This window comes from Arachis hypogaea, chromosome 9 (assembly GCF_003086295.3).
Source record: "Arachis hypogaea cultivar Tifrunner chromosome 9, arahy.Tifrunner.gnm2.J5K5, whole genome shotgun sequence".
Taxonomy (NCBI): domain Eukaryota; kingdom Viridiplantae; phylum Streptophyta; class Magnoliopsida; order Fabales; family Fabaceae; genus Arachis; species Arachis hypogaea.
In genome coordinates this window covers 60,852,432-60,880,264 of record NC_092044.1, presented here as the reverse complement: position 1 = coordinate 60,880,264, position 27,833 = coordinate 60,852,432, and the positions used below count along the sequence as shown (strand labels likewise).

The following is a 27,833-nucleotide window of genomic DNA, read 5'->3' as shown; positions in this document are numbered from 1 at the left end:
AAAATGGCACAGACGCGTGGGGCATGCGTTCGCGTGAAAGGGCCTATGCGATTAGCACAAGTGCAGCCCAGCTCCGGCACAACATTCGGCCATTCACCCTTGTTACGTCAAATTGCAGGGCCACGCGTTCGCGTGGGTAACGCGGACGCATGGTGAGGCCAAATTGCAAATGACGCGGTTACGTCATCCACGCGGTCGCGTGAATCATATTGTGCCTAAGGCACGCCTCCAGCCACATTCCGGCGCAACTCTCTGTTCAATCCTTTTTTATTTCCAATGCCCATGCGACGTGGACGCGTCAGTGACGCTGGCGCGTCGCGTGCTTTTTCTTGCTCCTTTTTTCCTCTTTTTTTTATGCAAATGCAGTATGTAGATAAGGTGCAAGATATAGGCAGTAGTATGGAGAAGAGTTATAGAAGAGGGAAGATAAGGAGAAGAAGTGGAATGATCATACCGTGGTGGGTTGTCTCCTACCTAGCACTTTACTTTAACGTCCTTAAGTTGGACGCTTTAGGAGCTCAGTTTTCAGTTGCGAGTGGATCCTCCAAGAGGAAGATATCTAACTCCTTGTTTTTCGTCACCTTCTCACCATGATAGAGCTTCAAACGATGTCCATTAACCTTGATGAGTTCAGAGCTTGAAAGGTGACTTAGGTGAAAAACTCCGTAGGGCTCAGCCTTCTCGACTCTATATGGACCTTCCCACCTTGATCGCAGCTTGCCTGGCATGAGCCTCAGTCAGGAGTTGTGAAGAAGGACTAAATCCCCAGGTTGGAACTCTTTTCTCTTGATGTGTTGATCATGTACAGCTTTCATTTTCTCCTTGTACAGCCTTGAGTTCTCAAAAGCTTCTAGGCGAAGGCTCTCCAATTCTTGCAATTGCAACTTCCTTTCAGCGCCGGCCTTCTCAAATCCCATGTTGCATTCCTTTACTGCCCAAAAAGCTTTGTGCTCCATTTCAACTGGAAGATGACAGGCCTTGCCATAGACTAAGCGAAAAGGACTCATCCCAATGGGTGTCTTGTACGCTGTTCTGTATGCCCAGAGTGCATCTTGCAGCCTGGTGCTCCAGTCTCTTCTATGAGGTTTAACTATCTTCTGCAATATGCACTTTATCTCTCTGTTAGATACTTCGGCTTGCCCATTAGTCTGACGATGATAGGCAGTTGCTACTTTATGAATGATCCCATGCTTCTTCAGTAATCCTGTTAGTCTCCTGTTAACAAAATAGGTGCCTTGATCGCTCACGATTGCTCGTGGTGATCCAAAGCGACAAATAATGTGGTTTCTCACAAAGGAAACAACAGTGTTAGCATCATCAGTACGGGTAGGAATTGCTTTCACCCATTTAGAAACATAATCTACAGCTAACAGTATATAAAGGTGGCCATTAGAATTTGGAAATGGACCCATGAAGTCAATGCCCCAAACATCAAAAATTTCACAGAAAAGCATAATTTGTTGAGGCATTTCATCCCTCTGGGATATATTACTAAACCTTTGGCATGGGTGACAAGATTTACAAAATTCACCAGTGTCTTTAAAAAGAGTGGGCCACTAGAATCCACAGTCTAAGATTTTTCTAGCTGTTCTTTGAGGGCCAAAATGTCCTCCACTCTCAGATGAGTGACAGGCCTCTAAAATGGACTAGAATTCTGATTGAGGCACACACCTTCTAATTACCTGGTCAGCGCCACATCTCCATAAATATGGGTCATCCTATATATAATATTTAGACTCGCTTTTCAGCTTGTCTCTTTGGTGCTTAGTAAAATTTGGAGGAAAAGTGCGGCTAACTAGATAATTAGCGACATGTGCATACCAAGGGACTACTTCAGATACTGCTTGTAGGTTATCTAATGGAAAATTATCAGCTATAGGAGTAGAGTCAACTTTAATGTGCTCAAGGCGACTCAAGTGGTCTGCCACTAGATTCTGGTTACCACTCATATCCTTTATTTCTAAATCAAATTCTTGTAGTAGCAGTATCCAACGTATAAGCCTTGGTTTGGATTCCTTTTCAGCTAATAAATACTTTAGAGCTGCGTGGTCGGAATACACTACTACCTTAGCACCAAGTAAATAGGCTCAGAATTTATCCAGAGTGAAAATAATAGCAAGAAGCTCTTTTTCAGTAGTAGTGTAGTTAGAATGAGCAGTGTCTAAAGTCTTAGACGCATAAGCAATGACAAAAGGATCTTTACCTTCACGTTGAGCCAGCGCTGCTCCTACTGCATGGTTGGAAGCATCGCACATGATTTCGAATGGCTGGCTCCAGTCGGGTCCTCTCACAATTGGAGCTTGAGTCAGGGCGGTTTTTAGCTTATCAAACGCTTGTTTGCAATCCTCACTGAACTCGAACTCAATATTTTTCTACAGTAGTCTGGATAAGGGAAGTGCTACCTTACTGAAGTCCTTAATGAATCTTCGGTAAAAACCTGCATGTCCATGGAACGAGCGGACTTCCCTCACAGAGGAGGGGTAAGGCAAACTGGAAATAACATCCACCTTTGCTGGATCTACAGAAATGCCAGTATTAGACATAACATGTCCTAGTACAATACCTTGTTTAACCATAAAATGACATTTTTCAAAATTTAATACAAGATTTATACTGACGCATCTTTCTAGTACTCTAGATAGACTATCCAAGCAAAAGCTAAAAGAATCACCATAAACGCTAAAATCATCCATAAAAACCTCCATACAGTTCTCGAGAAGGTCAGAGAAAAGACTCATCATGCACCTTTGGAAAGTAGCTGGTGCATTGTACAGGCCAAAGGGCATTCTCTTGTAAGCATAAGTCCCAAATGGACATGTAAAGGTAGTCTTTTCCTGATCTTCAAGAGCTATATGAATCTGGAAATAGCCTGTGTAACCATCTAAAAAGCAGTAATGTGATTTACCTGACAGGCGATCCAGTATTTGATCAATGAATGGAAGGGGATAGTGATCCTTACGAGTGGCTTGGTTGAGACCCCTGTAATCAATGCAGACCCTCCAGGCGTTATGTACTCTAGTTGCTATGAACTCTCCATGCTCATTCTTCACTGTAGTGACTCCAGATTTCTTGGGCACCACTTGTACTGGGCTCACCCATTCGCTGTCTGAAATGGGATAGATGATATTTGCCTCCAATAGTCTTGTCACTTCCTTCTTGACAACCTCTAAGATAGTGGGGTTTAGTCTTCTCTGAGGTTGACGAACGGGTCTTGCTCCTTCTTCTAAAAAGATTCTGTGCTCACAAACTTGAGGGTCGATGCCTACTATGTCTACTAAACTCCACCCAATTGCTTTCTTGTGCCTCCTTGATGCATGAAAACTTGTCTCTTAACAAATTTCCCTTTGGCAAGTATACCAAATTGTCGTCAAGTAAAACTCACAATAGAGTGAGGTCGAATCCACAAGGATTGATTGGTCAAGCAATTTTAGTTAGAAGAATATGCTAGTTGAGCTAAACAGAATTTAGATTGAGATGCAAAAATTTAAATGACTGGAAAGTAAATAACAGAAATTAAAGTGCAGAATCTTAAATGGGGATTTGGGGTAATGAGCATGAAATTAAATGGCAGAAAGTAAAGAGAATGGGTAAGATCAGAAATGGGGAAATCGTTGGGTTCAGGAGATGTTGCATTCTCCGGATCAAGTTCATTCTCATCTCTTCCTCAATCAATCCATTCATTGATCTCCTTGGCAATCTTAAGTGATTGGATCCCAATTCCTTGGCAATCCAATCTCTCTAAGCTTGAACAATTGCCCAATTCCTTGATTAAATTGCTCATGGGAAGAGATGAATTGTGGTTACTGATTATACCACATGTATTTCCAAATCAAAGTGTTGGGAGGATTAGATGTCACTATATCTGCCTAAACCCCAATTTGGTCCAACATGAGAAAGCATCTCTAGCATGATCTCCTCATCCCTTTTCCAAGGCTCAAAGGAGATCCAATTATGGAGAGTTTCTTTTCCAAGACAACTAACCAATTAAATTAAGATCAAAAGCTTTCTAGTAAGATCAAGAGAAAAGAAAGAAGAAGAAGAATGAAAACTATAATTGATCCATCAAATTACAATAGAGCTCCCTAACCCAATGAAAGGGGTTTAGTTTTTCATAGCTCTAGAAATGAAAAATGGCCGAAAAGAAGAATCCATGCTAAAAGTGCAGAAAAGTAAATCTATAGAGAGTAGTTCCCAAAAGTGCCAAGCTTCTCTATAGTTCAAAACTACTCCTATATATACTACTCTTCTTGATCTTCTAGTGAGTTCTTCAAGTCTCGGATGTGGGCTTTGGATCTTGAGTTGAAGCAGTTTTCATCTTTAGTGGGCCCAACTTGCAGAGAAATATGAATTAGGCCTTGGGTATTTAGTAAGATTTAACGTTGATTGCCATTGTGGTTTTGAGAACGTTAGTGGCATTGACTTTTTCCACTAACGTTCCAACCTCATATATCCACGTTAAATTCAACGTTAGTGGTCTTAACGTGACCACTAACGTTGCTTTCTCAAAACTTGGCTAATGTTATTGGGACTCACTTTTCCCCAAAACGTGGGCTTATACCCCTTCACAAACGTTAATGGGAATCACTTTTCCCATTAACGTTGCTTAGTGCCCCTATGTTCCTACGTTAGAGTCCACGTTAGTATAGCTAATGTGACTCTTAACGTAGGTGTGATCCACCTTCGAGAGCGTTAGTGACACTCACCTTTGTCACTAACGCTCCAAATGCCACATTCTCCAAGTTGGAACTCACCTTAACTAAGTTAACGTGGCTCTTAACGTAGTAGTGATGCCACCTTCCAACGTTAGTGACAAAACTGAGTGTCACTAACGTTGGCTCTTTGATCTCAACTTCATGTTAACTTTCACGTTAATAGTCTTAACGTGAAAGTTAATGTAGGCAATGCTAGATGGTCCAACGTTAGTGACAAAAGTGAGTATCACTAACGTTGGCTTTTGTTTCCTCTTCCACATTAGAGTTCACGTTAATTAAGTTAACGTGACTCTTGACGTGGATCATTGCCAAGTTCTCCAACGTTAGTGGTGTTCACTTTTACCATTAACGTTGGAGTTCCTTTTTCTTCTACGTTAACTACCACGTTAACTTAGTTAACGTGGCAAGTAACGTGAGCTTTGGATGGCTTCGCAGGCGTTATTGGTGATCACTTTTCTCATTAACGTTGCAAGCTTTACCATTCCACGTTAGTGTTCACATTAACTAGGCTAACGTGAATACTCACGTGGTTCTTCCTTGCTTCCTTTGCCCTGAAAACAAGCAATTAAAGTGCATCAAAGCTCTAGCCAAAGTCATGAGATTATGCATCATCAATTTATCATGCAATTCTAGCAAAATACTCATGAAATTATGCAAAGTTCACAAAAGTTTCTTGAATCAAGGTGTGAGTGTAATTTCATCCAAAACTTACCTTATTCACTAAGAAAATGCATGAAACTACCCTAAAACAGTAAAGAAAAGGTCAGTGAAACCGGCCTAGATGCCCTGGCATCACAACACCAAACTTAAAGCTTGCTTGTCCCTAAGCAAGTACTGAAGCATAAGAAGAATGAAATGAAATAACAAGAAGATAAGATAGAAGTAGCATTCTTGGTTTATGGGGTTTCATGCATAACAACTTAGGTTATTTCCCTCTAGGTTTCAAGCCTTTATCAAATCCTTAGTAACCTTCTTGATTGCATCCTTTGAGGCTTCTTTCTTGTTGATCCTTCCTTCTTTTTCAAAGTTATTTTTCTTTTTGCTAAGTGCTTTGTAAGAGGGCGACTCTTTATGATAAGCTTTCAGCCAACACTCCCAAACTAGTTGGTTTTAAGGTGTTAGGTGTTAAGACACCCCTAAGGACTTACTCCCTCAAGTCTCTTTCCCTCATACATACACACCACATGCATATGGTTTGTTATTTTTCCTTTCTTGAGACCTTGGTGTCCAGCACCTCTTTGGGTTACTAAGTGTTTTGTATCGAAGGTTACTCTTGATAGTGGACTTTCAGCTGATAATCCCGGATTAGTTAATCCAAGTTACCAAGTGATAATGCATCCCTAAGAGCTTATTCATCCAAGTATATCCTTTGTACATAAACACCACAGACATATGCCTCAGTTTTGAAACCCTTGATGCCTAGCTTTGATTCTTATTGTGTTTCTTTCCTTTTCACTTTTATTGCTCTTCCTCTTTTCTTACTGGGATCTTATTGTTTAGCTAGTCTCAAAGGGTGTGTCTTAAACAAAGGACTTAGGATAGATAGTTGCTTTCTTTCCTTCTTTGGTGAACCAACTTAGCTTACTAATCAACCTACCACAAACATTCAGAACGCACTTCATAAAATAACTCCACTCTTGTTCTTTTCATAACATTTTCTTTTTGATTAACTTAAAGAGACAAGCATACAAATAAGAAAGGTGAAAGTGAACACTTAAGACATTAAGCTAGCATACTTAGTCTAAGCAATAAAACTTAAATGCATAATTGAAAGTCCTAAACTACCATGGAAGCATGTTCTATTTCATACATGATTTTCCTTATTTAAAGCTTTGAAAAAGATAAACTAAGAAGGAACTTCACCACCTTTCACTTATTGGTATGCTCATGTTCTTCTGCTTCCTTGCCCTCTTGATGTTTACTTTGTCCACTTGTGCTTCCTCTCATTCGATTCATTCTGGCTATCTTCCAATCCTCCAGTGCCTTCCTTACTGATTCATAACTTTGTTCTATCCTTTCGCGCCCTACTCGTGCTAACTCATCTTTTACATCTTCATATTTTGTTATCCCAGGATGCAAAACAGGCAGTTGTTTGACTAGGTACCTAAGCCTGGCTTGGGTATTCACATGATACCCAGTCTCATTCATGCAGACACCTTCCGAAAATGCTCTATATTCATCAAAAAGATCTGCTTGTTCTCTTTGTTTCCGATGCATCTCATGGATGTATGCACCTTGATGTGCTTGGATGTTGGTTAGCCTTTGGATGGCTTCTTGTTGCTGATCTTGCTTTTGATTCAGGTTGTGGAATGCTTCACTCCATTGTCGTCCTTGTTCCAATTGCTGGTCCATCAATTGTTTTTGCCATTCCCCTTGCTGATCCATCCTTCTAAAGAATGATCCTTCTTGGCGGTCTATTAATTGCAATTGAAACTCCCTTTGTGCCCTTTGATTTTCCATGCATTGCCTAGATAAGGTATCAATAGCCTTTTGCAATTGGTGCATGCTTAAGGTAGCTGAAGTTTGCTCTTGTGGATGTTGTTCTTCTTTGACTTGATGAGCTGGCCTCTTTCGTACCCTTCGTGGGGGTAGTGGAGTTGCAGCAGCATGCATCCAACGATAAGTGATTGGAAGACCAACCTTTATCCACTCAGGGTTTTCATCCTCAAATATAACCCTGGCCAGTTTGCAAAGGCGAAAGATAGTGCTGGGATAACCCAACTTTTCTCCAGAATTGCTCTTCTCAGCAAGCTTCCGAATGCCTTGGGCTATGAGTTCATGAGCCTTGATCTCTCCTCCCTTCATTAGACATTGCACCATCGTTGCTCTCTTGAGGTTTACCTCTGAGTTGTTTCTGGCTGGGAGGATGGATCTCCTTACAATTTCGAACCAACCTTTAGCCTCAGGGAGGATATCTCCTCTTTTTATAAATTTGGGCTTCCTCTTGGGACCTCTTTCCCAATCTGCTCCTTGCACACATATATCCTGTATAATCTGGTCATAATTGGGGTTTTTGTCCATTCTCGAGTGATAGCTCTCCTCTTCAAAGGGTATGCTTCTCAATTTCAACACTCTCATGATAGTCATGGGACTAAAATCCACCATGACTCCTCTCACAAAGCTTGTGTATGAGTCATCTGCCTTGTCTTGCCTAACTGCATTTGCATAGAACTCTCTTACTAGAGTTGCATTCACCCTTGTGATTGGATTGGTGAGGAGCTCCCATCGACGTTGTTCCACCTTCCTTGTGATTTCTGGACACTCGGCTTTTGTGACTTGAAAGCCTAGTTCATAAATGATTTCTTTCTCAGTCATCCACCCATACTGGAGTGCATGATAAAAGGTTCTAAATTGCCCTTCATCAAAAGGAGGATGTTCTATGGGTGCCTTTCCTTTTTGTCTCTTGGAGCTTGATGATGCCATGCAAGATTGTTGATGTGTTGGTTATTCTCAAGATGGCTATGAGGGTGTATGTGAAGCCTTAGCGAAGGGTGATGTGTGTATGACCGAAAGGAGGGAATGGGGATGGTGAGTATAAGTGTGTGTGGAGAGGTTGTGTGAAGGGGTTTATATAAGAAGATGGCAATTGATTGAAGGGTGTGGATTGATGATTTTGTTTGATAGTGGACAGTTGCGGTTTTAGGATTGAATGAGCATAAGGATCACCTCCTTTATGGGGGTCTTGGTTCGGTCCTCAAGATTGTCCACTCCCAATGTTGCTTGGCAACACTTCCAAGGACATTCCCCATGAAGGCAAGTGTGAAATTCCTTTGGTGTAGTGGCCGAATCTCCCTTCCTCAATTGTCCTATCAAGTACCATCAATGTCCTTTTTGATTCCCTATATACGAAAAGAAAATGCCATGGGTTATTTGAAATTTTTGGTGGGAAAAAGTGTGACCTAACAAAATATTTCTTTTTCTTTTGTTTTTACATGACTAAATGCTTTCCATGAATGCAAATCAATCAACTATTAAGCTTTCCATGCATGCACGTTGGTACACCAAACTTGTTTGTTATCACATGGTGCAACAAGTTTGGGGAATAAATCTTCCTCGTAGGGTGTGTTCAAACCTCACTTGATGTGTTTTGAACACCAAACTTATCATGTACTATACATTGCATGTAGAGGAGCTTTATATTAGTTGTCAAAATTGAATTGAAATTCCATGGAAGTTGCCTTATTACTATTATTAGAGATTTAAGAAAGGAGGTATAGAACATGGGTTGCCTCCCATGAAGCGCTTCTTTAACGTCATTAGCTTGACGGTTGACCCTTGTCAGGGTGGTTGGTGGTGCTTGAAATCCTCTCCTCTTGGAGTGAACCTATGTCCATTGGCTTTGTTGGTAAGCTCCATATACTCCAAAGATAAGATTTTGTTGATAGTGTACACAGGAGGCAGCTGAGATAGAATAGTGGGGAGATGAGGTGGTATAGATGGAAAGTATGTAGAGATCACTTCATCACCTGGCGAAAAATTTTCTGTAGCAATTTTCTTATTTCTCGATCTCCTTGGGACTTTCTTCTTTGTATCTCTTCATGCTTGCTTGTTCTCTATAGCTCCTTTCCTTAAGGGATCCTTGTTGTTTCCTCTGCATGAATCTAGTGGTTCTGGTTCCCTTTGGATTACCTTTGAATGAGGTTCTTCCTGAATATGTGACTTCCCATCCAATGTGGTTTTCAATTGTGTTGTTTGTGCTTCCTTGTTTGTTTCTTGCATCAGTGCTTCATTCTGCTCTTCTCTTAATTCTTTGTTTTCTTGACTTGATTCTTATGAGAGGTTGAAAACATTGAAAGTGAGCTGCTCATCATGTATTCTCAGCACTAGCTCTCCCCGCTCTACATCTATGAGTGCTCTGGCTGTGGCTAGGAATGGTCTTCCCAGAATGATGGGATAAATAGGATTCTCATCCATTTTCAAAACAACAAAATCTGTGGGAAGATAGTAGCTCCCAACCTTAACCAGCGCATTTTCAACCACTTCTATTGCTTGTTTTTTAGTTTTGTCAGCCAACCTGATAATTACATCAGTAGGAGTTAGTTCATTGATTTGGAGCTTCTTCATGAGGGAGAGAGGCATTAAGTTGATGCTTGCTCCCAAGTCACAAAGCCCTTTGTCAATCATTGTTTCTCCTATGGCACAAGGAATGTTGAAACTCCCTGGATCCTCCTTCTTTGTGGGTGGCCTTGGTTGAATGAGAGCACTGCAATCCCTGTTCATTTTTATTGTTTGTCCACCTTTCAATGGACTTTTTCTGGCTAGTAGCTCCTTTATATACTTGATGTAGAAAGGCATTTGCTGGAGAGCTTTAATAAATGGTATATTTACATCAAGAGATGCAAACATATCAAGGAACCTTGAGTACATTCTCCCTGCTACACCACCTTTAAGCTTGTGGGGAAAAGGTGCATATGGGTTCAACACCTCCTTCTTCTTTAACCCTTCCTTGGATGTAAGTTGAGTTGTCTAGCTTCCTTCCTCCTGGCTTTCCTTGATATTGGCTCGCACTTCTTCCTTAAACACTTTGTTGTCTTGGACTTCTCTGCATAAGTTTTCAAGTAGAGCTTCAATCTTTGAGAGCCTATCATCTGTTGATGATGGTGGGTTGATATTAGGTGGTTGAGAAGGTGGGTTAGATGGATGTTGGTAATATCCGGTGAGGTGTTTTGATGAGTAGCATTGTTGTTGGAGTTGGTAATATCTTGTTTTGAGCTAACAATGCATCCATGTGGTTCAGCTCCATTACTCCTCTGGTGTTACTTCTTTCGGAGGCATAGAAGTAGTCATTTTCAGCAACTGTTTCAATGACATATATGGCTTCTTCAATGGTTTTCTTCTTGTTTAGAGAGCCTCCTGATGAATGATTCATAGCCTTCTTTGACTCATATGAAAGACCTTCATAGAAGATGTGAAGTTGGACCCACTCATTAAACATCTCTGGTGGGCATCTCCTTGTTAGGTCTTTGAATCTCTCCCATGCTTCATAAAGTGTCTCACCATCTTGTTGTCTAAAAGTTTGCACCTCAGTTCTTAGCCTATTGATCCTTTGAGGAGGGTAAAATCTTGCCATAAACTTGTTCGCCACTTCTTCCCAATTAGTTAAGCTCTCCTTTGGGAATGATTCAAGCCAGTTGGATGCCTTGTCCCTGAGTGAAAAAGGGAACAAGAGCAACCTATAGACATCTGGGTGGACTCCATTGGACTTCACTGTGTCACAAATCCTCAGGAAGGTGGTCAAATGTTGATTAGGATCTTCTTGAGCAAGAAGTTAAAAGAGGGTGTAGGAGGTGAGGAAGAAATTAAAATAAACTAAAAGAAATTAACTGAATAAACTAAATAAAAAAATGCTCAATCAAGTGATCTTCAAACTTAATCATTGTTGATTCAAAATCAATCCCCGGCAACGGCGCCATAAACTTGATGCATGAAAACTTGTCTCTCAACAAATTTCCCTTTGTCAAGTATACCGAATTGTCGTCAAGTAAAACTCACAATACAGTGAGGTCGAATCCCACAAGGATTGATTGGTCAAGCAATTTTAGCTAGAAGAATATGCTAGTTGAGCTAAACAAAATTTAGATTGAGATGCAAAAATTTAAATGACTGGAAAGTAAATAACAGAAATTAAAGTGCAGAATCTTAAATGGGGATTCGGGGTAATGAGCATGAAATTAAATGGCAGAAAGTAAAGAAAATGGGTAAGATCAGAAATGGGGAAATCATTGGGTTCAGGAGATGTTGCATTCTCCGGATCAAGTTTATTCTCATCTCTTCCTTAATCAATGCATTCATTGATCTCCTTGGCAATCTTAAGTGATTGGATCCCAATTCCTTGGCAATCCAATCTCTCTAAGCTTGAACAATTACCCAATTCCTTGATTTAATTGCTCATGGGAAGAGATGAAGTGTGGTCACTGATTATACTACATGTATTTCCAAATCAAAGTGTTGGGAGGATTACATGTCACTATATCCGCCCAAACCCCAATTTGGCCCAACATGAGAAAGCATTTCTAGCATGATCTCCTCATCCCTTTTTCAAGGCTCAAAGGAGATCCAATTATGGAGAGTTTCTTTTCCAAGACAACTAACCAATTGAATTAAGATCGAAAGCTTTCTAGTAAGATCAAGAGATAAGAAAGAAGAAGAAGAATGAAAACTATAATTGATCCATCAAATTACAACAGAGCTCCCTAACCCAATGAAAGTGGTTTAGTTGTTCATAGCTCTAGAAATGAAAAATGGCAGAAAAGAAGAATCCATGCTAAAAGTGCAGAAAAGTAAACCTATAGAGAGTAGTTCCCAAAAGTGCCAAGCTTCTCTATAGTTCAAAACTACTCCTATATATACTACTCCTCTTGATCTTCTAGTGAGTTCTTCAAGTCTTGGATGTGGGCTTTGGATCTTGAGTTGAAGCAGTTTTCATCTTTAGTGGGCCCAACTTGCAGAGAAATATGAATTAGGCCTTGGGTATTTAGTAAGATTTGACGTTGATTGCCATTGTGGTTTCGAGAACGTTAGTGGCATTCACTTTTTCCACTAACATTCTAACCTCATATCCACGTTAAATCCAACGTTAGTGGTCTTAAGGTGACCACTACGTGGCTTTCTCAAAACTTGGCTAACGTTATTGGGACTCACTTTTCCCAATAACGTTGGCTTATACCCCTTCGCAAACGTTAATGGGAATCACTTTTCCCATTAACGTTGCTTAGTGCCCCTATGTTCCTACGTTAGAGTCCACGTTAGTATAGCTAACGTGACTCTTAACGTAGGTATGATCCACCTTCGAGAGCGTTAGTGACACTCACCTTTGTCACTAACGCTCCAAATGCCACATTCTCCACGTTGGAACTCACGTTAACTAAGTTAACGTGGCTCTTAACGTAGTAGTGATGCCACCTTCCAACGTTAGTGACAAAAGTGAGTGTCACTAACGTTGGCTCTTTGATCTCAACTCCATGTTAACTTTCACGTTAATAGTCTTAACGTGAAAGTTAACGTAGGCAATGCTAGATGGTCCAACGTTAGTGACAAAAGTGAGTGTCACTAACGTTGGCTTTTGTTTCCTCTTCCACGTTAGAGTTCACGTTAACTAAGTTAACGTGACTCTTAACGTGGATCGTTGCCAAGTTCTCCAACGTTAGTGGTGTTCACTTTTACCATTAACGTTGGAGTTCCTTTTTCTTCTACGTTAACTACCACGTTAACTTAGTTAACGTGGCAAGTAACGTGAGCTTTGGATGGCTTCGCAGGCGTTATTAAGATTTACCATTCCACATTAGTGCTCACGTTAACTATGCTAACGTGAATACACGTGGTTCTTCCTTGCTTCCTTTGCCTTGAAAACAAGCAATTAAAGTGCATCAAAGCTCTAGCCAAAGTCATGAGATTATGCATCATCAATTTATCATGCAATTCTAGCAAAATACTCATGAAATTATGCAAAGTTCACAAAAGTTTCTTGAATCAAGGTGTGAGTGTAATTTCATCCAAAACTTACCTTATTCACTAAGAAAATGCATGAAACTACCCTAAAACAGTAAAGAAAAGGTCAATGAAACTGGCCTAGATGCCCTGGCATCACTCCTTAGCACACTAAGTAACTGCTCTTCCTGTTAAGAGGTGAGGTCCCATGCAATGATAACTGGAAACTTTTGCTTGTCCTCGAGGTAAGCATATTTGAGGTGTGGAGGGAGGGGTTTCAATTCTAACTTCTGTTCATGGTCAGGCTCTGGATTGTTTGGAGCTGGTGGCAGTGGCAGAGTACTTTGATTGTCCTCAAAATTTCCCACACTCGGAGCTTGTCCTACGTACTTCTTTTCAAACTCCTCCTGGTGAACTTCAGCTATGGTCTCATCTATGATGTCACATTGGAAGATAGAATGATCTAGAGGATGCTTTATGACTCCATTCAGATTGAAGCATACCACATGGCCATCTATTTCAAAAGAGTATGTTCCTGCAAAAGCATCTAATTTGAACTTTGAGGTCTTCAAGAAAGGTCTTTTGAGTAGGATTGATGATGGTTTCTCTGAGTCATGTTGGGGCATCTCCAGGATGTAAAAATCAATGGGGAAAGTGAGACATTTAATACCCACTAATACATCTTCAGCAACTCCAGCCACTGTAATAATACTTTTATCTGCTAACACAAAACGAGCTGCCGACCTTTTTAAGGGAGGGAGCCTTAAAACATCATATACAGATAAAGGCATTATACTAACACATGCTCCTAAATCACACATGCAGTCAGAAAATATCATACCTCTAATGGTACAGTTAACCATGCATGGACCTGGGTCACTACATTTTTCAGGTATATTTCCCATTAAAGCAGATATAGAACTACCTAAGGGAATAGTTTCTAATTCATTAATCTTGTCTTTATGTATGCATAAATCCTTTAGAAACTTTGCGTATTTAGGTACCTGTTGAATAACATCAAAAAGGGGAATAGTTACCTCAACCTTTTTGAATATTTCTACCATTTTGGGATCAGGTTCCAACTGCTTTCTGGGCTTCCTTGCAAGTTACGGAAATGGAATAGGACTGGCGTTTTCTACAGTGTCTACGCCCTTTGGTGCTTCTTCCTGTGATCTAGCATCTTCTTCCTCGGTCATGTCCTGTATACCCTTTTCTTCCTCAACATCTTCTATTTCCACTACCTCTTTAGCTGAGGCGTGTTCAGGTAAGTTTGGCCCTTCCTAATTCCTCTCTTGCAATGTGGTTCCAGACCTTAGGGTGATGGCATTAATGCCACCCTTTGGATTGGGTAATGGTTGAGAGGGGAGTCCACCATAACTTGAGGACTGGTTGTTGGAGTTGTTCATTGATCCAATCTGTGAAACAAGGGCTTGCAAAGTAGAAGTCAGACCATTCAGAGTAGCAGTAAAGTTGTTTTCCATGGCCTGTTGTCTCCGATCAATAGATTGTAGTATTAGGAGATGAAGAGGGATAAGTGATCTGAGAGGGCTGCTGAGATACTTGAGGCTGTCTTAGATGAGGTGCTCTGTAGGCCTGATTCTGATTCTGCTGCCTGAAGTTGTTATTGTTATTCCACCTCTGATTTTCATTGTTATCTCTGCCTCCTCTGTTATGATTGTCCCTCCAACCCTAGTTAGAATTATCTCTCCAGCATTGGTTAGAGTTATATTGCCATCCTTGGTTATAGCTGCCACCTTGATTGTACCCGTGATTGGGGCCGTCATAGAAGTTATGAGTGGCTGCTACGGTGTGGTCCTCCGGTTGAAGTTGTGGACACTCATCAGTGTAGTGACTGTAATCTGCATAGATTCCACATACCCTTTGTGGAACCAACTGCTGGTTGTGCTGTGGTAGAGAAGGCTGAACTTGCTGTGGTTGTTATTGATTTAGCTGCATCTGCTTCAGCAAGTTAGTCATTTCACATAAGCCCTGAGCTATAGCAGTAGTCTCTTTGCTAGTGGATACCTCTGCAATAGCTCTTGACCGACTTTGTTTCTACCTGTGATTCCTAGTAGATTCAGCTAAGTCGCTGATCAATTGCCATGCTTCTTCCGTAGTCTTGTACTTTTTCATAGACCCATTGCTAGCACCTTCCAATGTGGTCCTATCTTGAGATTTCATGCCCTATGTAAAGTAGCCGAGCAACACTATCTTGTCAATCATATGGTGGGGACATGCTTCTAGAAGATTATTGAAGCGTTCCAAGTATTCATAGAGAGTTTCAGATTCATCCTGAACGATCATGGACATATCTTTCCTCAGTTTATCGGCAACTTCAGCTGGAAAGAATTTCTCCAGAAATTCTCTTCTAAGTGTATCCCAGTTGGAAACAGTTATTCAGGGTTGAGTGTAGTACCACTCTCTTGCCTTTCCCTCAAGAGAAAATGGGAAGGCTTTCAACAGAATGGAGATTTCATCAGTGCCATCACGCTTAACAGTGAACAGGCAGTCTGAAAATCCCTAAGGTGCTTGATAGGCTCGTGAGCAGGTAAGACATGAAACTTGGGCATCAAGTTGAGTAGTGAAGACTTTATTTCGAAATCCACAGCCACTGCTGGGTGGTGTGCCTGGAATGGTTGGAGTGTAAAATCAGGGGCTCCTTCCTCCTGGATAGTGACTCTCTTGGGTGCTGCCATGTCACCTACACGTAAAACAACTAGATCAGTAGAGAGGGAGCTTGCTTCTTCCTTAAATAACGTTTCAGGTTCGTCCTCAGAGAGGACTTTTCGACGCTGAGCTTCCCTTATACGTGAAAGAGTTCTTTCAATCTCAGGGTTAAATGCTGGCAAGCTTGGATCAGGAAGTGAACGCGTCATTTAACGAAAGAAACGTATAGCTCATAGTGACAAAATAAAAAGAAAAATTTACAATTAAATAAAAGCCAATCAATAAATTAGCACACTGTTGCAACTCCCTGACAACGGCACCAAAAATTGACGTAGTGGAAATTGGCGAGTTAAGAATTTATTAATAAAAATACGTTGCAAGTACAGTCCTTAACCAGCCGAAAATCCACTTATCAATTTAAAAGGGTTTTCACAATATTGAAATTAAAATACCGGGAGTATGAATCCCAGGTCGTCTCCCAACGAGTTGCAAATAAATGTGCTATTTTATCAATCAGATGTTTTCAAAAAATGGTTGAGTTGATAACAGGAAATTAAATTAGGGAATTTAATTAATCTTAAATAAAAGCCTTGACTGGAAGTAAATTAGTTGGAAACCCTATTCTTGTTGAAGTACTCTCAAGATTAATTAATAATTGGAAGTTGCTCTGCTTAGTTATCCCTTACTAGGTAAAGGAAAGTCAAGCAAGTTGAAAAGCTGTTTCTAATCACAAGTCCTAATCCTCTCCCTTGGGGAGGACTAGTGTCAATTATTAGAGGTTAATCCAACAATAATTCCAATTATAATTTCTCTCTTGAGTAATTCAACTCAAGGTTTCCTTTCAATCATCTCCCAATCAAGTTATGGAACTACTCACTCATCATAATTACAAACATCACAGGATTAATGGGGAAAATAAAAGAAGACATGATAAATAATAATGAAAAGAATTAATTGAAAATAAAAATAGTCTATATTAATGACTTGTAAAAATAATCCAATGTCAACTCTAGGAGAATTAAGAATATGGAATAATAAATGAAAAGTGATTGGCAGAATATAATGACTAGTATCGGAGGTAGACTCTTCTCAAAAGCTAAAGCCAAAATCTTCAAAATCCTAACTATGAATGTTCAAGTGAGTAAAACCTAGGGGAGGAGCAATTTCAGATCTAAAACTAAAAATTGTGTGGAATCAATGTTGTTTCCTGTTTCTGCGTGTTCCCTGGCTCTAGTCTGTGTTTTTGGGCCAAAAACTGGGTTGAAATCCGGCCCAGAAACACTGCCAGCGACTTTCGAGATTTTGCAGATCGCTCACGTCAAGCGGTTGCGTCATTCATGCGGATGCATCATTCGGTGTTTCGCTTTTCCACGCGGGTGCGTCGTCCATGCCTCCGCGTCGCTTATGCTTTTCCAATCCACGCGGTCGCGTGAGCCATGCGGCCGCGTCACTGCGATTTCCTCTCTTTCGCGCGGTATCGTGAGTCATGCGGCCGCGTCACTTCTCGCTGGTCATCTCCTCAATTTCTTGTATTCCTTTCATTTTTGCAAGCTTCCTTTCCAATCTTCCTCTCATTCATGCCCTATAAAGCCTGAAACACTTAACACATAGAGCACGGCATCGAATGGAATAAAGGAGAATTAAAATACCTAGTTAAAAGTTTCTAAGAAGTAAGTTTTCAATCATGTAATAATTTTAGAAAGGAAATATAAAGGCATGCTAATTATATGAATAAGTGGGTAAAGATCATGATAAAACCACACAATTAAACACATTGTAAACCATAAAATAGTGGTTTATCACCCTGGGAGCTTCTTCCTGCCTTGTACCATTGGTAGCCTAACCATTGATAAGGCACTATGTGACCTAGGAGCAAGCATTAACCTAATTCCCTATTCTATGATGAGAAGGCTATGCATAGAAGAGGTAAAGCCCACACAAATGTCACTAGAGCTCGTGGACAACTCATTGGTATTCTCCAGAGGAGTGATTGAAAATCTCCTAGTCCAAGTATGGACATTCATATTCCCTGCGGACTTTGTGATCCTGGATCTAGGAGAAGAAAGGAGTGACTCTATTATCTTGGGATAACCCTTCTTGGCCACAGCAAGGGCCATCATAGATGTTGAACAAGGAGAGCTGACCCTAACGTTACATGATGAAAGCATTACTCTGAATGTCTTTCCAGAAGCACAGCATAATGATGAAAAGGAAAAATGCATGGAGGTTGACAAAGAAGACTTGCAGTAGAAGGAAGAAACCAACAAGACACTCATTAATTCTCTTCCAGAACAAGAGACAGGCAGCAAAGCAGGACAAAAGGAAAATGAGACTCTAAGGAATGATGAGAGAAAACAAGAAGGAAGTAAGGTGTTAACCACTTAGAAGAAAGATCCCAAAATACATCCCACTGTCAAAGTAGAGGAACTACCAAAAAAGGGAAAGAAAAGCAAGAAAAAGGCTCCAAAAGGGTGGAAGAACAAAAAGATCCCAACTGATAGATTATCAAAGGGAGATAAAGTGTAGCGGATTTACCAGCAGTTGGGAACAAATCAACAATTTGATGATTACTACACTATCAACATGATACTCTCACTGGAGTATGTGAGAGAAGACAAACTGAGACATCACAATCATCAACCACCTTAATAAGGGCCCAATGTCAAGCTAGTGACAATAAAAGAGCGCTCCATGGGAGACAACCCATGATTTAATATTCTTACCTTGTTTTAAATTGCAATAAATGGTTCTTCCAGCTTGAATTTGAGTTCTCATGAGTATACTTAATAATTGCATGCAATGTCTTGAAACATATGCTAAAATTCTAAGTTTGGTATGCTTGAAGGCACTCCAAAATAGTTTTTCAAGCTTTCTTAGACTATATGCTTACTCATTTAGATGGAGTATATAGCCAAACATTAAGTTTGGTGTCTGCATATACATTTAATCTCATAAAAACCATTTTTTCTCAGAGGATCAAATTTATGAATAGATGAACCATACATTGTTTCATTTTAGGAGTTTATGGTAGAAAATAAAATGTTCCTTTTGATGAATGTACCAATTGTGATGGATATTATTTGCATTGTACATGGATACCTTAGCAGAGAAGAAGTTTGGTGTCCACCAAATCTTTGTTCAAAATCTAAGGAGCATGATTGGTCATTTAATTAAGGAATATGTAGAATTATCTTTCTTTATTACTCATCACCACCACCGAACCGAATTCACTTCCAATGCTCACCATTTCTTTAATTTAATTGTGTAGGACAAAGAAGATTGAGAAGGAGACAAAGAAAGGGAGCAAGCACGGTCAAGATAATGCAAAAAAAAAGGTCACATGTGCTTCGAAGAGCGTGCTCTCTTGGGAAACAAAATCTATATGCTTTGCACCCTTGGAGGCCGAACCACATGCATCCAATAGGAGAGTAATCCTTGTCAACCTTCAACTATGCATGCAAGCCATTCATGCCATGAGCTTCCCACAATGTCTTGCTCAATCTTCACCCTTCATTTGCCTAACCGAAAAGCTTTCCGCACTTGTGGTTTTGTTCAAAGATTCATGCCTTGGCTATAAATAGGTGGAGACACTTCTTAGCTCATATATATTCCCTCCCTCCTCATACAAGAATTCTTCACTTTTAGGCCTTTATTTCACTCTTCTCCTATCCTAAAAATACGTTCAGCAGCCTCCTCATCCAACAACATATCATCTTCCTTTCCTCTTAAAACAAAGTCGTACCTCACCTCAACCAAAGTTCACCCTTGTTTTTTTCCCTTTCCTTTCAATTTCATGGCTTCATCAAGTTCTAAGAGAAGAAGGGAAAAGGAACCAGTGGTGGCCTGATGAGCGGATAATTTATACGCTTTTTGGCATTGTTTTTAGTATGTTTTTAGTATGTTTTAGTTAGTTTTTAGTATATTTTTATTAGTTTTTAGTTAAAATTCACTTTTCTGGACTTTACTATGAGTTTGTGTGTTTTTCTGCGATTTTAGGAATTTTCTGGCTGAAATTGAGGGACTTGAGCAAAAATCTGATTTAGAGACTAAAAAGGACTGCAGATGCTGTTGGATTCTGACCTCTCTGCACTCGAAGTAGATTTTCTGGAGCTACAGAAGCCCAATTGGCGCGCTCTCAACGGCGTTGGAAAGTAGACATCCTGGGCTTTCTAGCAATATATAATAGTTCATACTTTGTCCGAGTTTTGATGGCAAAAAACCGGCGTTCCAAATCAGCTCAAAACTGCCCGGCGTTAAACGCCGGAACTGGCACAAGAATGGGAGTTAAACGCCCAAACTGGCACAAAAGCTGGCGTTTAACTCCAAGAAAAGTCTCTACACGAAAATGCTTCAATGCTCAGCCCAAGCACACACCAAGTGGGCCCGAAAGTGGATTTTTATGTAATTTACTCATTTCTGTAAACCCTAGGCTACTAGTTCTCTATAAATAGGACCTTTTACTATTGTATTTTCATCTTGGTAGCTATCTTTAGTCTTATGCTATCTTAGATCATGGGGGCTGGACTCACGGCCATGCCTAGACCATGTTCTTATGTATTTTCAACGGTGGAGTTTCTACACACCATAGATTAAGGTGTGGAGCTCTGCTGTACCTCGAGTATTAATGCAATTACTATTGTTCTTTTATTCAATTCGGCTTGTTCTTGTTCCAAGATATTCATTTGCACCCAAGAACATGATGAATGTGATGATTATGTGACACTCATCATCATTCTCACTTATGAACGAGTGCCTGACAACCACTTCTGTTCTACAAGCAAACAAGGCTTGAATGTTTATCTCTTGGATTCCTTGATCGGAATCTTCGTGGTATAAGCTAGAATTGATGGCGGCATTCAAGAGAATCCGGAAGGTCTAAACCTTGTCTGTGGTATTCTGAGTAGGATTCAATGATTGAATGACTGTGACGAGCTTCAAACTCCTGAAGGCTGGGCGTTAGTGCAGACGCAAAAGAATCAATGGATTTTATTCCAACCTGATTGAGAACCGACAGATGATTAGCCGTGCCGTGACAGGGTGCGTAGAACATTTTCACTGAGAGGATGGGAGGTAGCCACTGACAACGGTGAAACCCTACATACAGCTTGCCATGGAAAGGAGTAAGAAGGATTGGATGAAGACAGTAGGAAAGCAGACAGACGGAAGGGACAAAGCATCTCCATACGCTTATCTGAAATTCTCACCAATGAATTGCATAAGTATCTCTATCTTTATCTTTATGCTTTATTTATATATCCTCCATAACCATTTGAGTTTGCCTGACTAAGATTTACAAGGTGACCATAGCTTGCTTCATACCAATAATCTCTATGGGATCGACCCTTACTCGCGTAAGGTTTATTACTTGGACGACCCAGTTCACTTGCTGGTTAGTTGTGCGAAGTTGTGATAAAGAGTTGAGATTACAATTGAGCGTACCATGTTGATGGCGCCATTGATGATCACAATTTCGTGCACCATGGCCGAACCCTCAAACTATTATACAAAAAAAAAATTTAAATCTCAGTTTCATGAAGCAAGTTATCATAGGTTCATGGAGTCAAAGCATTTTATTCCAGAGATGGGTTTTCAGCTAAGGGAGGGAGAGTATCCCATTATGAGACAAATTACCAAGGAAAGGAGGTGGGAACTTCTGTGTGATCCTTTCACTGACATCAGTGCAGTCATGATAAGAGAATTTTATGCAAATGCTGTAAAAAAAAGCAAGAACAACCTCCCTTATAATGGCTATGTCAGAGGTGTTGAAGTAGATTTTAGTCCATCATCAGTCATGAGGGTCCTATAGTTGAGGACAATAACCTATGGAGAGCTTAGCTTTTAGGCCAGATTGCAGGGTGAGAATGACCCTGATGAGCTATTACATGGGTTATGCTTAGAAGATAGAGACTAGGAAAGGGACTCAGAGGGAGCCCCAAGCCACTTGAAAAGACTAGATCTCACACCTGAGGCCAAGGGGTGGTATGAGATAGTAAGGAGATCTATACTCCCTACTGGAAACACCTCACAGGTCACAATCAAGTAAGCCCTCTTGACAGATTGCATCTTACATGGAGGAGAAATCAACCTCTCACAACTCATAGTAGACAGTATTCAGGAGATGGTTAAAGACACAAGCAAATCGAGTAGGCTTGGACACCCAAGCACTATTCTAAGGTTGTGGAACAGGGCTGGGGTGCTCTTTGAAGATGAAGACACAGAGAAGGTATAAGGAGGAAGGGGAATCACAAAGAAAAGCATGGAAGGTGCTACTGAAGATGACGATCAAGAGGAAAGAAGAACTCAAAGTGGAAGAAGAAGACCACAAGTGGAAGGAGAGCAAGCTTCTAGTGCACTAGATTTGAGCCAGATACAAAGAACAATTGAGGAAATATCTCAACAATTCATGAAAGCACAGGAGCAACAGCAAGAATAGTACCTGAGGCAACAGGAGCAGTATCTGAAGGATAGAGAGGAAAGAGAGAACTGGCAGCGCCAAATGGAGGAGCGACAAGAGAACTGGCAGCAACAAATGATGGTTCAACAATAAGAATTTCAAACAATAATTCTTGAAGGGCAAAAGGAACAGTCAACAGAATTTCAAAAGTCACATGAAGGATTGTTTATGAGGCAAGCCAAGTATGGGGAGTACACTCAAAATCTCTGCCAATTGAAGAATATATATCACACTATTGGAGAGCATAGGAATTATGACAGAATGGAATATGATGTGCAAACCCAAGCAAAATTGGACTATGTAGTCCATAACATGCCAACATTGAATCAAGAAATCAAGCCATTTGCCTAATGCCCAGAATTTATAGAGCAGTAGAGAGCACAAGTGAGAAAGAATATAGCACATATGCAGCATGGATTGGAGCAATGATAAACCACTATTTTATGGTTTATCTTGTGTTTAATTGAGTGGTTTTATCAAGTCTTTACCCACTTATTCATATAAACTGCATGATATTACAATCCCTTCCTAAGTTTGTTCTATGGTTGGAAACTTGCTTCCTAAAGATCTTTAATTTGTATATTTCAATTCTCCTTTGTACCATTCGATGCCGTGATCCGTGTGTTACGTGTTTCAGGCTTTACAGGGTAGGAATGGATTAGAGAATGGAGAGGAAGCTTGCAAAAAATGGAAGGAACACAAGAAACTAAGGAGATGACCAGCAAGCATCGACACGCGCGCGTGGCTCATGCGTTAGCGCGGAATGGAGAAAATCGCAGCGATGCGTGCACGTGCCTGACGCGAACGCGCGAATTGGAGTCTTCACGAATAATGCGCATGCATGGACGACGTTGACGCACAACAAGGAAAATTGCCGAATGACCCGCACGCGTGACCAACGCGTACGCGTGACATGCACGATCTGCAAAAATAACAGAAAATGCTGTGGGCGATTTTGGGCCACGTTTTGTCCCAGTTTTTGGCCCAGAAACACAAAGAAGATCTTCCTGATTTTGTCAGGGTGGAGGTGAACAATCTTTCCTCTAAGCAAAGTCTGATAGTCATAGAAGGCGGTTCTAGCTATTCTCTGCCTGTTTGTTTGCCATATATTAGAGTAGAATTCTTGAACCATGTTTCTTCCCACCTTTGTTTTAGGATTAGCTAACATTTCCCAGCTCCTGTTTCGAATTTGCTCTTGGATCTCCGGATATTCATCTTCTTTCAGATCGAATTTAACTTCTGGGATCACTGACCTTAGACCCATTATTTTGTAGTAATTGTCTGAATGTTCTTTGGTTAAGAACTTTTCTTGATTCCAAAGTGGTTTTGGAATATTCTCTTTCTTGCCTCTTTGAGTGGTTTGTTTTCCCTTAGGAGCCATGATCTTAGTGGGTATTGGTTTAGTAATCACGGATAAACACACCAAACTTAGAGGCTTGCTTGTCCTCAAGCAAAAGAAAGGAAAGGAGAGGGATGGATAGAGAGCCAAGTTCGAATTGTGGAGGAGAGGAGGGAGCCGAACGTGAATTTAAAGGGAGGGGGTGGGTTTTCAAAAATTTTGAAGAAGATATGATAGAAGATATGATTTGTAAAAGATAAGTATGATAGGAAAAAGATGCAATTTAAAATTTGAAAAGATATGAAAGATATTTGAAAAAGATAAATCTGATTTTTGAAAAGAAGATATGATGAGTTTAAAAAGATTTGAGAAGAATTCAAAAAGATAATTGAGTTGTGAAAAATATTTGAAAAGAAGTTGAAGAGGATTAAAAAAAAAGATTTATGTTTAGAATTAAGATACATTTGATATCTTTGAAGAAAGACTTGAAAAATTAGGATTTGAAATATGTTTATGCAAGAAATTATGGATGGGAACATGAAAATTTGAAAAAAATATCAAGTTGGGAACAAAAACTTCCACCCTTCCACAATCCTGGCGTTAATCGCCCAACTGCTGCATGTTGTGGGCGTTTAACACCCAGTTGGTGCTTGGTCTGGGCGTTTAATGCCCAGCTGTTGCTTCTAGCTGGCGTTAAACGCCAGAAACTCCTTTATCACTGGCATTTTTCTGAACGCCCAGGACACTGTAAATCTGGCGTTAAACGCCCAGAAGATGCTTCTTTCTGGCGTTTAACGCCCAGATGGCTATCTTTACTGGCGTTAAACGCCCAGTAGACGCTTCTTTTGGGCGTTTAACACCCAAAACAGCTCCTACTGGCATTTTCACACCAGTGAGCTTATTTTTGCTGTTTTATCCTCTTAATCCTTCTATAACTTTGTGAACTCATGCAATTGATACTTTACCTTGAAGAAAATTAATATGAACCTGTAAAGTTATCAATTATTTAACAAATAAGCTTTGTTAATAGCTGGGTTACCTCCTAGCAAGCACTTCTTTATTGTCTTTAGCTGGACTATTACTGAGCTTTAATCAAGTCTCAGTTTTGAGCATTCTTGCTCAAAATTGCTTTCAAGATAATGTTTGACTCTCTGTCAATTAACAATGAATTTTTTGTTAGAGTCATTATCCTGAAGCTCTACATATCCATATGGTGACACACTTGTAATCACATATGGTCCTCTCCACCGGGATTTTAACTTTTCAGAGAATAATCTGAGCCTAGAGTTAAACAGCAGAACTTTCTGCCCTGGCTCAAAGACTCTGGATGACAGCTTCTTATCATGCCATCTTTTTGCTTTCTCTTTGTAAATTTTTGCATTTTCGAAAGTATTGAGTCTGAATTCCTCTAGCTCATTTATATGAAGCAATCGTTTTTCTCCAGCTAACTTGGCATCAAGGTTTAGGAATCTGGTTGCCCAGTAGGCCTTATGTTCCAGTTCCACTGGCAAGTGACAGGCTTTTCCATACACAAGCTGGTATGGAGAGGTCCTTATAGGTAAGGGTGGGCATGGTTTGGATTTTTAAAAATCCAAACTGGGTCCACTTCAGAACCAGTTTTATGGTTCAGAAATCCAAACCAGAACTGGATTGAAGAGCGAAACTGGTTCTAAACCGGTTTTTCAAACAAAAACCGATTCTAAACCAGTTTTAAAATTTAAATCCAGTTTTATTTACAAACCGGTTTTAAATCCGGTTTTACTTGCAAACCGGTTTTAAATCCAGTTTTTTTTATAATCCAAATCTAAAATCCGGTTTTTTTTATAAAATCCAGTTTTGAAACCAGATTTTTTAACCAAAAATCCAGTTTTAAAACTAGTTTTTGAAAATCCAGTTTTAAAACCAGTTTCTTTAACCAAAAATCCAATTTTAAAACTAATTTTTAAAAATTCAATTTTTAAACCAGATATTTTAACAAAAAATCCACTTTTAAAACCAGTTTTTAGAAATTTAATTTTTAAACCATAATTTTTTTAAAAGTAAAATTAATACTATAGTCATTTTAAAGTGTATAGGATCATTGCAACTAGAATTTGGTTCTTTATAAATCTAATGACAATAGCTAATCTATATAACATTTAATCATTCTCAAGACATCAAAAGAATACCACCAAAATATCTCTCTAACAGAATATCAAAAGATGCCAAGTTGCCAACAAAATCATCAAACAACCACAATCTTTGAAGAAAATATATCTGCAAATAAAAAAATATACCTTTGTCATTTTAAAACAAATCTTTGAATGAAAGTATTAAACCAAATGAGAATATTAAGCATACCTAGTTATCGTCAAGATTATCAATTGATGCTGCCATAGAACAAGCACCATCATTAGAGGAAAATATATCTGCCAAGAAAATCAAATTAATTATCAAGTCTATATTCAACAACTTTTGATTGGTAACTAATACCTAAATTCTAAAATAGAAAGATAACAAAAACAAAAATAAAATAAAATGAGAAGAAATATGAAACAAATTTTATACCTTGATCAACTTGTTGAAGAACTTCACCATCATCATCTAAAGCAGAGAAAAGATCTTCCTTAAGCCAATTTCCTGTGCAGACTATGGCTTCTACCACTCTAGGTGTTAAGGAACTGCGGTATGGATCAAGGACTCTTTCTCCAGTACTAAATGCAGACTCTAAAGCTACCATAGAAACAGATATAGCCAATACCTCACGAGACATATTTCCAAGAATTGGAAATCGGGTTGAGTTGACCTTCCACCAGTTTAGTATATCGAACTTATGGGAGTATGGCTCGCATTCTTCTTGTAAATATCTATCAAGTTCAGATCTTGTATTTGTTCTGCGACCGGTTGCTTGCAGAAAAAAGCCCATGCCATGAAGATCGGTATTAATGTTGTTGGCTTGAACATCTTGCGTATCAGCTTCACTTGCTTCCTCAAAACTTTGGTATTGCTGATAAAGTAACTTTATGCACTTGGACAACTTTGACTTCAATTTGCCTCCTTTTTCTTCTCCAAAGAAGTAATCCAAGAAATAATTGACATACTCAATCTTTTGCATTGGATTAAGTACGATAGCAATCAATAACAACATATTCACTGAATCAGGATTGCCCTAATACTTCTCATACTTAACCCTCATCCTTTCTGCCATTGACATAGTACTAAAATCAACAGAATCACAAGAATGACGAATAAATCGTCCAATTGCAAATACTTCCTTCATATACATATCATTGGTAACATATAAGGTACCAGAAACACGTATAGTGGCATCACTGAACACTCGCAAAAATGGTGCAATGGACTCAGCATACTCCCAGTCTGAATCAGAAGGAACATCTTTCCCTTTTCCTCCATTCATCTCTCCTATATAGGCATTATCTTTCAAAGCAAGCAACTCAAATTCTTTGCGATGCTTCAAAGCTACCTCTAACATTCGATAAGTAGAGTTCCACTTAGTCTCAACATCCATGCAAGGCAAGCCTTTATATTGGATTTTTTCTAGTTCAACACACTTTTGAAACCTACTAGCTCTAGATGGAGAAGATCTAACATACTTTATTGCACTACGAATCCTCAAGACTGATTCATCAATCTCTTTCAACCCCTCATTTACAATTATGTTTATAATATGTGCACAACACCTCATATGAATAAATTCACCATTCAAAATAATGCTATTCCAAGAATTCAATCGCTACTTCAGATATTTAATTGCAACATCGTTAGACGAGGCATTATCAACTGTCACACTAAAGACCCGATTCAAATTCTAATTATTTAAACAAGATTCAATTGTTGCTTCTATAACCTCTCCTGAATGACTTGTCTCTTGACAAAAATTAAGTATTTTTTTATGTAATTTTCAATCCAAATCAACAAAGTGTGCTGTCAAACTCATATAAGTAAAATTTTGAATTGAAGTCCAAGTGTCAGTGGTTAGACATACTTTACCACAATTTGTCAAAATAAAATCTTGCAACTTCATCTTCTCTTCAGCATAAAGAGCTCCAATGTCACGTGCTAATGTAGTCTGTGAAGGAACTTTGAATCTTGCTTGTAGAGCATGCACAAATTTTTGGAATTTCGAGCTTTCAACAAAGCAAAATGGTAGTTCTTCCCCAATAAACATTTCCACAAGTGCCCTTCGAGCTTCCTCTTGGTCAAATTTGGAAGCACTGGGTGAATTTAAAACACC

General features: G+C 39.5%; 1 protein-coding gene and 1 non-coding gene across 2 annotated transcripts; one reads left to right on the top strand and one right to left on the bottom strand.

Moving 5' to 3' along the window:
* The first annotated feature begins 10,641 nt into the window (after positions 1–10,641).
* Positions 10,642–10,749, top strand: LOC112714224 (small nucleolar RNA R71). Its single transcript, XR_003159177.1, has one exon. It is a non-coding gene; the product is annotated as a small nucleolar RNA R71 (small nucleolar RNA).
* A 15,190-nt stretch (positions 10,750–25,939) lies between these two features.
* On the bottom strand, positions 25,940–26,726 carry LOC140175125 (zinc finger BED domain-containing protein DAYSLEEPER-like). Its single transcript, XM_072202052.1, has 2 exons — positions 26,147–26,726; positions 25,940–26,007 (listed from the first exon to the last, which is right to left on the bottom strand). Exons 1-2 carry the CDS (start codon positions 26,724–26,726, stop codon positions 25,940–25,942), a joined length of 648 nt encoding a protein of 215 aa, XP_072058153.1.
* Positions 26,727–27,833: the final 1,107 nt, after the last annotated feature.